At 40.2% G+C, this 12,503-nt stretch overlaps 1 protein-coding gene across 1 annotated transcript in view; it reads left to right on the top strand.

The window, feature by feature from the left end:
• ANKFN1 (ankyrin repeat and fibronectin type III domain containing 1) overlaps positions 1–12,503 on the top strand; it is a 370,109-nt gene that overhangs the window by 231,941 nt on the left and 125,665 nt on the right. Inside the window, exons 4-5 of the mRNA XM_080680192.1 lie at positions 1,629–1,830; positions 4,504–4,714. Of these exons, the coding sequence (XP_080536318.1) occupies positions 1,645–1,830; positions 4,504–4,714 (397 nt within the window). The 5' untranslated portion in view covers positions 1,629–1,644. The remainder of the gene's footprint in view (positions 1–1,628; positions 1,831–4,503; positions 4,715–12,503) is intronic.

The following is a 12,503-nucleotide window of genomic DNA, read 5'->3' as shown; positions in this document are numbered from 1 at the left end:
CCCTATACTTTAAACTCTTTACATGCATTATCTCATCAAATCCTCACAACTAAAATATGTGGATGTTATTATTATCCCTATTTTATAAATGATAAAAATGAGATTCAGACATGTTAAGTAACTTGACCAAGTTCACATAGTAGGTGGAAGAGTAATAATTCATATCCTAATATGTATTATGTTCCGAGGAAGGCACATTTTAGGTGCTAGGGATATTTGGCAGTGCTTATCTTGAGATGCATATAGACTAGTCAGAAGACAGAAAACCAAAAAAAAAAAAAAACAGTTGTGATACAAGAAAATATCTGTTATAACAAGCATATACTAAGTGAATGAGTAAAGAATTACATAGTTTTGCCTGGGGATGTGAGAGACCATTTGAGCACAGACTTTACGCATCAGCTATTGTTCTTAGTTATAAAGACACAGATAGAATTCCAATATGTACAAAGTAGTGCATACAAAGACCCAGAAGCAGGAAAAAGTTTAAACTACTTAGGAAACCCCAAGAAGTCATAAAGACTGAAATATAAAATGTAGAGGTATAGTAGGAGATGATACTTGAGAGAGAAGCAGTATATATGAGGTTAAAGAATTTAGATTTCATCCTGTAGGAATTGGGAAATATTAAAGTCAGTCCTGTGAACAGTTCAATAAAAGAGGTTCTACATGTTATTATATTGTGTGATCCATAAGGCTATAAAAATTCAAGGACTGGAGATTTGAAGGGAGGTGGTGGGAATACAGCAGCATGCTCTAGATAGGCCCGGGCCCAAGGCACCAAAGGCTGCATCAGGGGTGGGAACACTTTACATATTACTGCCTTGACTAGTAATTTCATTTATGTATTTGTTCATCCAATATGTGTATGCATGCCAGCAGCCTTAGCCTTGGTAACACAGATATTTCAATAGCAGTATCCAACATAATGGTGGGTGGCTTTTGAAATGGCTTGGCTCACCTGGAAACTGACTTCAAGTACGACATTGGGATCTGTGTAAAGATTTATGGAACAGCAGTCAAGTACTACTTAGAAAATGCTGGTAGTGAGTAGTAACTGGGGTGAGCAGGGACCAGCCTCTGGGATAAACCGCCCAAACCTCTGGGCACTGAGTTGGTTCACCAGATCTCAAAAAACCAAGCATAATTAAAACCTCGAGAGAAGGGGACTCTGCAGGGAATACCACATTTTCTTATACAGCCAACAGAGAGCAGCATCTAGAAGGAGGTAAGCAGAACGAAACCAATTACATATACCCAAGAAGAACTGAACAGACTCCCTAGGTTATAGAATTGAGATGCTTCCTCCAAATGAGATAGAGACAAAAAGATGTGAAGCAGAGGCTCATGTCATATCTATGTTTGTATGTAGATGTAGATGTTCACATAGTAAAGAGAGATCATTTCCTTTCTGCCAGTAATTAGCTATGTGGCCATAAACAAGCTTCTTCCTTTCCCTGAGTTTCAGCTTTCTCACCTATAACATGAAGGCTGGTTTGATGACTTTGAAGGTCTCTTCCAGCTATAATGTTTTATTAGGATTTCAGATGGTTACTAGAGAAGATAAAATTCTGTGTCTATTTATAATTATGTTGTGTAAATGATACATTATCTTTTCCTCCTCTTAGGAACTGTCGTGTGAAAATGACCCAACAAATGCAGAGTTTACATCTTTCTCAGTCAAAAAAACATAGCGCCCCATCATCTCCCAATGCTGCCAAACGCCTGTACAGGAACCTCTCTGAGAAACTGAAGGGAAGCCACTCTTCGTTTGATGAGGCCTACTTTAGAGCAAGGACTGACCGGCTGAGTCTCAGAAAGACCTCGGTGGTAAGAAAACTCTTTATATTCTTGCCTCAGTATGATTTATGCAGTTGTGTTTGGATTTAAGGGAATGCTAATATGATCCACATTTACCTCAGAACTTCATGTTTGCAATGTTAGAGATGCTGGGTGTCAGGTAAGACAGGAGCTGCACATATCTATGTTGTTAGCTGAAGTATGAGTGATTGTGAGATTTCCCCTTTCTCCTTCTTAATTTTCCCCCTTTTCCATTCTAAAATATACCAAAAGCAGCAAATAGGGAGTATGAGATTAAGTAGCTTTCTGATAGCTTCATTGCTCATTTAAATATTGAATGACCAATAAACAATATTTTATTTATTTATATTGTATACTCCATATGCTTTCCAACGGCATTCGAGACAGAATTCAAGCAAAAAAAAATGCATATGCGTTATATAATGGGAAATAACAAGACAGAAAGAGATAGAGGGAGACAGTGAGAAAATGAAGAGAAAGAAAGATGGAGAGAGGAAGTGAAGGATGGAAGGATAAAAAAGAAAATAGAAAAAGAAACTGGTGGGGATGGAAAGAGAAATAGATATACCAAAAACCTAGGCAAATACAGTACCTAAATTTTATCATTACATTTATCTCTGAATACCTATACAGTCATAGCAGAAAGGGAAACAATGGTTATAGCATCCCATTAGCTGATAGCTGAAAGTAAATCAGTCTATAAGGAGACTTTAATATTTTTCTGTTGCTAAATCCTCTGGCCTTTATAAGCTGTCATGGTGAATTATGTAATGGAGAATAAAAAATAGTATTGGTGATGTTACAAACATTCTCATGTAGTAGTTTCTTATATTGGCCCTCAGTAAAAGCTGAGGGCATAACATTAACATGCTCAGCAAGGGTATTTCTGCAGGGGGTAATGGCACCATTTGTTTGAGTTTAAAACAGAAATGAGCCCTAGCCTTTCCAGATAGAAGCATACTAGAGTTTGCCAGCAAAAGCATGGGGGAGGAAATGACTTAAGAGTGAGAGCAAATATGGCACATGAGAAATGAGACATACTAAGAATCACAAATGCACAACTGTGGACAGGGCAGCATTTTAACTTTGCACTCATTTGTTTTCCCATTTCAAACTCATCTTCTGGGAGGGCTTGGTTGTGGCTGAGTTATGGCCTAAGTCTCAGAGGCTCATTGTTGACAAAACCCTTTTCCATTCAGCAGATAGTCCTGAGAACTGCATGCCAAAACCCTTTTCCATTCAGCAGATAGTCCTGAGAACTGCATGCCAAAACAACTCTATTCCCTGGATGCCCACTGTCAAAACGAGTATTTGCATAATTGCTTTGTATTTTCTTCAGTCATGTGTTATGTACTCAGCTAAGCAGACCTGCAGCCTTTGATAGGGAGAATCATTTTTTGATGAGACTAAAAATAAATCCTGCCAATCTAAATACTTGGTCACTGAGGACCTTACACATTTTAATTACATGACTCCTATGCTAGGTCAAGACCAATGATATTTCAGTATTTTAAAGACCGAGCTACTCTTGGAAAAGATACCAGATAGATGTGTAAATGTCTAGAGAAGATGGGTCGCTCTTCTCCCATGAGCTATAGAAATATGTATCTGAAAGAACTTTTCAAAGGAACCATGTTGTCATTATGGGTATTGTATTAAACTTTTGGTTCTCTATGGTCCCAAAGCAATTTGCCACCCAGCCCTGGAAACGCTCCCTGGATACCTCTTATTTTGAGCCACCCTCCCCTGAGGGCTCAGAAATGCCAGGTATTCAATGGTTGGGGCTATGGGTTGAGAAAGAGTAGAGGGTAGTACAAAGTAGTGTATGAGTTGGGGAACCAGCCTGCAGGCAGTGTGGAGCTATTAGAGATTATAAATAGGGAATGAACATGTCATGTAAATTTTAGAAAGATTACTACTCTTGTATCAGTGATGGGCTGGAGGAGACTAAGACTGCAACAGGCAGGTCACATTACCATGATCCAAGCAAGGGATGATGATGGTCTGAGCAATAGTAGAGATATGGGGTGGAAAGAGAGGGGCTGAGATTGAAACAGAGAAAGTGTACTCTCAATTCCAAGCTAGTCACAATTTAAACTACCATTGCTATGTTCTCTCTGCCAGCATTTCCCAAACTGGATTCTGTATAACATTATTCCAGGAGCAGTTCAAACAAATGCAATTAAAAATACATTCTATGAACAAATAGTTGAAACAGGTCATATTTCCCACCTACTGGAGAGTCATAATCATATGTTAAATTAAAGGTCCTGAGAGGTCTTAGAGTAAAATAATGGGGTAACTTGGCTTAATCCAATTTTTACCAAATTTATTTGACCACATGCTCCTTTCTTCATAGAACACTTTTTAAGGGTCTATCAAACAAGTGTTCCACTGAAGACTGGGTTGAGAAAGCTGATGTTTGCTCTTATCTGTAGACTATCCATGCTCTACTGTATTGCATCAGTGCATCTAAATGTGCATGTCTGTTCAATGTCCCTTAGAAATGATGGAAGGAAGATCCAACACAGTGTTTACATTGGAGACCTTGGGATAAATTAAAATTATATAACTTACAAGTGGGAATGAAGTCACTGAAGTAGTCCCAAAATTCAAGACAGTTAAGCTACTAAGATACACTAGTCTATGAAATTGTACTAATCTGCTTTTGTTCTTCTCCAGAACTTCCAGGGCAACGAAGCCATGTTTGAAGCAGTCGAACAGCAGGACATGGATGCTGTGCAGATCCTTCTGTATCAATACACAGCAGAAGAACTAGATCTCAATACTCCTAACAGTGAGGGGTTGACGCCTCTGGATATTGCCATCATGACCAACAATGTGCCCATTGCTAGGATTCTCCTGAGGACAGGAGCTAGAGAAAGTCCACACTGTAAGTAAACCTGAAAATTAAAACATGTTCTTTTAAGGCTAGACCCCACTGAAATAGCCATTGCTGATCTCTGGAGTACGAATGATTGACTAACATAGGTTCTGAAATACTTGGCATGTTTTTATGGACTTTCATGCAACTATTGATCAGTCTAGGCATCAGGTTACATTCTAAATAGAATACGCTGAATGGTATTGAAAAAGAACCTCAAGGGAACATCCTCCTAAGAATATAACTGTGAAATACTCCAAGTGAGGCTATAGGACAGGAAATATGCATAGAAAAAGAGCAAGTATGTGTGTGATACTGTCTTTATTTTCATAATCAGTATGCTGGCTTCACTGATTCAACAAACACTGAGGACGGCACTGTTCTAGGTACTAAGATCGCAGTGGTGAGAAAGACAAAAATCTCGATTCTCATAGAACTTACATAATTAGTACAGGGGACTTCTAATAAGCAATTAAAAAGCTAAATTAAAATATAAACTCAAACAGTGATAAATACTATGAAGAAAATAAAATGAATGAGTGGCTAAAGGTTGATGGAGTGGGAACTATTTTAAATAGGGTTGGTCAAAAAAGCCTCTCTGATGGAATGACATTTGAGCCTAGTCCTGGACAACATCAAAAAATGAGGTGTGGGATCAAATTCTAGGTAGACTGAATGTCAAATAGAAGATGCAGAGGCAGGCAGGAATGAGATTGCCATATTTGAAGAACAAGAAGGCTGATGTGGCTAAAGCAAAATGAACACAGGAGAGGTGGATCGCTGAGGAAGAAGTCACCAGAACCAGATCATTCAGGCCATGGTGAGATTCTTCATTTTGATTGTGTGATGAAGAGACAACGGGGCAGTTGAAGCAGGTGAATGATAGTCTGCTTTACATTTTCAAAGATCACTACAGTGCTCTGTGGAGAATAGACAGTGGTGAGGTAATTATGAAGAACAGTTAGGAGTCTATTTTTAGTGGTCCAAAAGACAGGTGCCAGTTGTTTGGACTAGCATGCTAATGACACTGATGGTAAGAAGGGGTGGAATTCTCGATGTATTTCTTAACAGCTTTATTCAGATATAATTCACTGGTTTTTAGTATATGCACAGAATTGTGAAACTTATCATCACAATTTTAGACCATTGTCATCAGCATCCCCAACCCCTCAAAAAAACAAAACCATTAGTTATCACCTTAACCTCTCATTGCTCCCAGCCCTGGGCAACCAATCTACTTTCTGTTTCCATACATTTGCCTATTCTGGGCATTTTATATCAATGGAATCATATAATATGTGGTCTTTTGTGATTGGCTTCTTTCTGGAGTCGAGCTGAGGATACTGGCCAAAGGGAGCTGCTCTGGGGTCAATGGCAGACCCTGCCCAGGAGTGGATGGGATAAAATCACACAACCCTACCCCTGTGCCAGGCACTATTCTGAGCACTTTATGTGTATTCACTCCTTTAATCCTCACAGCAACATTCTGGGGTAGGCACTCACATTCCCTTTGGTGCAAACTCTCTGACCCAGTGACCACAATGGCTCTGAGCCACAGTTTTTATGTTTCCTAAAAGAAAAAAGTAAACTCATCAAACTGTTAGTTTCACTAATGCTGATTCACTTACTTCCAAGTGGTGAGACCCAGAGGCTGAAAGAGAAGCAAGCAAATATGTAATTAGAGGTCACGTCTCTGGCTCTAAATTTCATAAACCCCTGCCACCCAAAGACTAGGTCCAGAGACAGATCCCTGTATCAGAAAACCCTTTATTTTAAAAATGCTAAGCTCACCACATCCATGTCAAAGAGTGTGAGGGTTTGGGTTCCACAGGATCAGGGCTCTTCATCTTCAGTAAGAGCACATCATCAAAGTGCTGCTTCCTTTTAGTGGACTGGAGAATTTGCAGGGATGGGCAAATAAGGATCGAAGAAATCAAAAGGGCTTATTTGCTACTGTCCAATTTATGTTGCAATAACATCTGACCCGAAGATCCAGTGAGAGAGCAGTGGAGGACGAATCAGAGGGTCTGAACATAGAGAATGCAGACTGAGCCCCATTCTGTAGGAACAAGGAGACCATTCATTCAGATGTTGCTTGCACTGGGCTGGATGAAATATTAGTCCTACTTACCTAAGACGCTACAAAGAATTCTCCATTCCATTTTCATTAAACTAGTAAGACTCCCAACTCTCCCCAAGCCTCTTTGTGCATAATTAAATCTCTATAAAAGAATCCAAGTACTAAATATCTTGTTAAACCAAAAGAAAATGTGTTCAAAGATCCCTGGTTTTTACTCACTCCCTTGAGAATGATAACCACAAAGTTGGAAAGGACAGTGAGAGATCAACCCAGGTTTTAGCCTCTGGGAAATATGACACCTAAGTCATCTTGGCCACCCAACAAGTCAAAGACATAGTGGTATAGACTCCCACAGGTGTAAAAACGGCAAAGAAATCTTGACTGAGTATCTATCTATGAAGTCTCCACGTATCTCTCTCCACTTTTCACTCTAGCCCAGGGGTGGGCAAACTTTTTGACTCGAGGGCCACAATGGGTTCTTAAACTGGACCGGAGGGCCGGAACAAAAGCATGGATGGAGTGTTTGTGTGAACTAATATAAATTCAAAGTAAAGGAGCGGAGGGGAGAGCAAGAGAACCGGATAGAACAGCCGGATCCGGCCCGCTGGCCGTAGTTTGCCCACGGCTGCTCTAGCCCTTCAGGATAGTGTTATTAACTCCAGTTCAAAGAGGGAATTTTTATGCTGAAAGGCTAAATGACTGACCCAAGGATGCCAAAAACTCAACCCCAAGTCTGTGGGACACCAATGCCTGAGATCCCTTGATGCAAATTTACTGCCTTTCCAAACAACCGAAAGCTGTGGCCATTGGACCCTGCATCTCTCCGAGTGTGCTAAAATCCTGTTCTATGCACTAAAAGGTGCCATTCCTGTAGGAGAAAGGCAGGATAAAAGAACACAGTCTGTTTTCAGGAATTTCTAATTCATTTCATATACCAAATACAAAAGAAAGTGCTATTGTGCATGAGTATGAGACAGCCCACGAGAAAAACCAGTTTGCCAGCCAGAACCAAATAGCAAATACCTGCTACAAATTGTTCCCCAGTAACTACAGAGACAGGGTATAAGAGAAGAAAAATAAAAATGAAGTCTAAGTTCCTAGAGTGTTTTACATATTTCAAAAATGTTTTTGCTGGCTAAAATGAGGAAACTAACTCCCATCTCAATGAGAAAACTGGAATAAGATAAGTCAAATAATTCACCCAATGCTACAAAACTAATAAGTGGTGAAGGCATGATTTGAAGCCAGGTCTTTAAGTATTCAATTCTTTGGTATTTGTGGAAAAGCTTAACACTCTTGTTATTACACCATAGATGCTCAATTCCTTCCTTCCCTGATTCTCCACCTGTTCCTCTTCTAATGCTTGTCAAGTATTTCAAAGCAGAGTGCAGGGTTTTTAATAGGGTTACTTTTCTGTCTTCTCCCCCTGTGTGTTCCCTTCTGAAAACTAGCCCAGTACTCTTTCTACTATGCCAATCAGGAAACCAGCACAACTCAGAAGAAAGTCCTCTGTAATTCTCCCCATTTCATAACAGGAATCACAAGGACAGAGAGGAGTTTAGGGACTTAACTCCTAACCATTGGTGTGGCCCAGTCTTTAGTGCCTCAATCATAGAACTATAGAGAGGTGTTCTTTATAAACACAGCTTGAAACTCAACCATGTACATTTTCTTATTCACAGGGAAAGTCCCAGAAGTGGCCATCCAAACTTGTACACTGCCAAGGTTAAATGTATTTAGAACTCCCACCTGCTCATTAGATGACTCTACTATCTTTACTTGGTGACTCTTTTCTGTTCATCTCACCTTTAGGCAAGCAGCACAAAGTAATACTTATTCCTTCTAGAAGAAAACTTCATTTCACTATTATAATAGCATCCCAAGTGTGCTGAGTTCAGGAAACAGAATCGGAAAGCTAATGTGCAGATCCTCTTCAGGATACCTGGAGGCTGTGCCTTTGATAGTTCATCCATTCAGTGTCCCAGTGTCCATGACTACTCATGTTCAACTGAACAGCGGTATCTGAGAAAGACTTGTCTCTGCATGGGAAAGTCCCTAGTCATAAACCCTCCCTTATCCTCACCAACTCATACCCTCAAATCACAGTCCAACAGTCTCCAGAGGAATCTGCTGAATCATCAATGAGGTCCTAGCCTTTCTGAGGCTGCTATTTATTTGGCATCATTTAGGCTCTGTAAATAGCTAATCATAACGAAGCCAGGTGTTGTTATCTTTTGGCATATCTACCATGTGCAAATCCCATCACTCACATGGATTTTGTCTCACCTTTTAATCCGAGTACCTGGCACATAGTAGGTATTCAGAAATTTTCAGTTGTAATTTTAAGCCCTGTCATATGCTGCTGGGAAGTACAGGTATCGAATTTTAGCACATACACACAAATACACTGTGTGTGTGATATTTATAAATGTATGGAGAAAACCTTTAAGTTTTCCAGTAATTTATATTTGGGGTACCTGTTGCAGAATTTGGCTGTAGATGTAGCCTGATTGTCTTTCTTTTTACACAGTTTAATAATATGAAGGTAAGAATGGTGGAATGTTCCTCACTCTTAGTCTTTCTGCCCTTTCCTAGGGTAAGCATTCTCCCTCCTCTTCAAACCCTCTCCCCTCTCTGCATTGCTTTATGAACTCCTCTCTCTTGCTTTCTCTTGGATACTGTAAATGGGACTAGGAAATGTCTCCCAGAATGAGTTATGTTCAGTTACTTCATAAAATGCAACTGCATAGTAACTGTCATTTGAGTAGGACACAGACACCGGTGTTACAATTTTGGCAGACTTGTCAGGATGCACCCCTCATTTCTGCGGTAGTTGGGGGTTCGTGCTGGGACTGGTTCAGGGCACGTCTAAAAGGTGTGACTATAAACTAATGAGGCCAGCTTTATGTAAACAAACACACCAGAAAGTCTACAACCTAAACGAATGTTATCCTTCAACATGGTCCTCATGGGAGACCCCACACTTGCTCCAACAGTGCTGCCATTGCTCTGAACACGTTTGGATTTGTCCTCAGAGCCAGTTTATGAGAAAATTTGACTCGTTGCTTAAAGTCACACCTGATTTTTGTTCCAAAACAGCACTGCCCAACGTCATCACCCTCCATGTTCACCAGACTTGATTTAGAGTTTTCCTGAAATCAAATCTGCCCTCAAAGGACAAAGATTTGCAACCATTAAGAATATGTAAAGAACTAGCCTTAGGCACATCTCTAGAATGAGTCCTAAAATATTTTCATCTGCTTCATTAAAGTATGTGGACAGTAAATTTGATAGGATCAAGTAGAACATAGCATATAATCTCTTGGTATGGACTCCATGGCTAAATATCCTCCTATATAATAAAAGCCTAATATGCTAAGTGTCCCGTCGTCCATTCAACCAATCAAAGCATAATATGCTAATGATATGCTAAGGCTGCTCAACCGCTCACTTGTCGTGCACTGACCACCAGGGGGCAGACATTCTGACTGGTACTTTAGCTTGCTGCTGGGGTCCAGCCGATTGGGACTGAGCAAGATGGGCTGGACATGCCCTGGAGCCCTCCTGTGGTCCCTTCCCAGCCCCGATAGTGCACCGGTGGGGTCCCTTGGCCTGGCCTGCGCCCTCTTGCAATCCGGGACCCCTTGGGGGATGTTGGAGAGCTGGTTTCAGCCCAATCTAGCTCAATGCAGGAGCTGCCCCCTGGTGGTCAGTGCACTCCCACAGGGGGAGCTGCTCAACCAGAAGCTGGTCTCACAGCTGGCGAGCACAGTGGTAGTGGCGGGAGCCTCTCCCGGCTCCGCAACAGTTCTAAGTATGTCCAACTTCTGGCTTTGCCGGGGTGCGGGCCTAAGCCATCAGTCAGACATCCCCGGACTGTAGAGGGCGCAGGCCAGGTTGAGGGACCGGCCCCCCCCCCCCCCAAGTGTACAAATTTTGTGCACCGGGCCTCCGGTATGATTTAATAAAGAAACCCAGGTGCAAATGTTAGGTATTACAGAAATCTTTGTGTTTTAAAAATGATTAAAACATGTCTTCAGAACTTGTTGCCCCAGGCAAAAATAATAAAATAGGTGGCTAACTCCTCCCCCTGACATACAAACTTCCTTGAACCTCATCTCATACTGCTCACCCCTCTCCCATGATACACCAGACCCACCAGACTCCATTCCATCCCTTCAATGTGCCATACTATCATACCAGAGGGCCTTCAGATTTGCTATTTCCTATGTTGGGAAGGCTTTAAATCTTATCATCACATGCTCAACTCCTTCTTAACATTCCAGTTTAAACATAACATCTTCAAGAGAAGCTTTCTCTGACCACCAAGTCCAAAGGCTAAAGTCACTTTATTTTCATTTTTATTTAATCACATCACTTTAATTTTCTGCATAGCACTTATCACTATATGCTATGTCTCTCTCTGTTTTTATTTGATATTTTCTCTCTCCTTCATTAAAATGTAAACTCCACATGAGCAGAAATTATCTATCTCATCCATCACAATATCCCTAGCAAAACAGTAGGCACTCAATAAATGTGTTTAATTGAATGAATCCCAAGGCTACTTCCAGTTAAGGGTGTGAATATATTATTTATCTTTAAGGCAGTGATTTCACTGAATATGAAGTGAATTGATCTTTATGTTTCCAAATAATTATTTAGATATCAGGTGGCCACAGCCTGAGCTATAGTTTGCTCTTAAATTGTCTTTTCATGCTTTTGCTTTTCATTTTTAAATATATACAGAATATATTCTCCTCATCACAAACTAAAATATAACGTTAGAAAATATCTTTGACCATATGAGTGTGTATATGCACACACTCACAGTCTAGGTTCCCATCCTTAAATTCGTGCAACATAATCATTCCTATCCTCTTGAGGCTTGATCTAGACAGCAGTCACCAACCTTTTGGACCACCGGTTGGCGACCGCTGATCTAGAAGGCCCATTTCCAAGCTTACTCAGAGTGACTATTGACAAGAGACTTGTGTTCCTTTCTGCGTGGGCCTCTCCCTTTCCATAAAGCTGCTCTCTGACATGGCAGCTGGCTTCCCACAGAGCAAATGATTGGAGACAGAGAAACCAAAATGGAAGCAACAGTGTCTTTTATAACTTAACCTCAAAAATGATCAATTTTCATTTCTCCTTAATCTTATTGACCACACAGACCAACCCTGGTACAGTGTAGGAGCGTGTGAACACCAGGAGACAAAGATTTTTGAAGCCCTCTTGGAAACTGGATACCCCACTACCTGTCTAGGATTGATGAGAATTAAATGTAATAATAACTTTAAAACATTTCCCTGGCACGTTATAAATGGTCAAAAACATTAGTAGCCAGTATAACGCTCAAAAAAAAACAAAAACAAAACACGCAAGAGTTTCTAGTATTTAAATATTTTATCCATCTGTTGTATAGTTTGTGCTGTGAAAACATTGCTCAACAAAAAAGCACTTTTTAAAGTTTATAGAATTTTATGTTCCAAAACTACACTGGCCAACACAAGAGCTACTAGCCACTATAACTACTGAGTACTTGAAATGTATCCAGTCCAAACCGTGTTTTAAATGACAATTTTACACTGAATATATCTCATTAATAATTTTATATTGATTACATGTTAAAATAATACTTTTGCTCTACTGAGCTAACTAAAATATATTAAGAATAATTTCATCTATTTCTTTTTGTTTTTTAATGTCACTATTAGG

Source organism: Plecotus auritus (assembly GCF_963455305.1).
Source record: "Plecotus auritus genome assembly, chromosome: 7".
In the NCBI taxonomy this organism is placed as follows: Eukaryota; Metazoa; Chordata; class Mammalia; order Chiroptera; family Vespertilionidae; genus Plecotus; species Plecotus auritus.
Note: the sequence above shows the minus strand (reverse complement) of the source record. Positions and strands in the feature narration are given on the sequence as shown.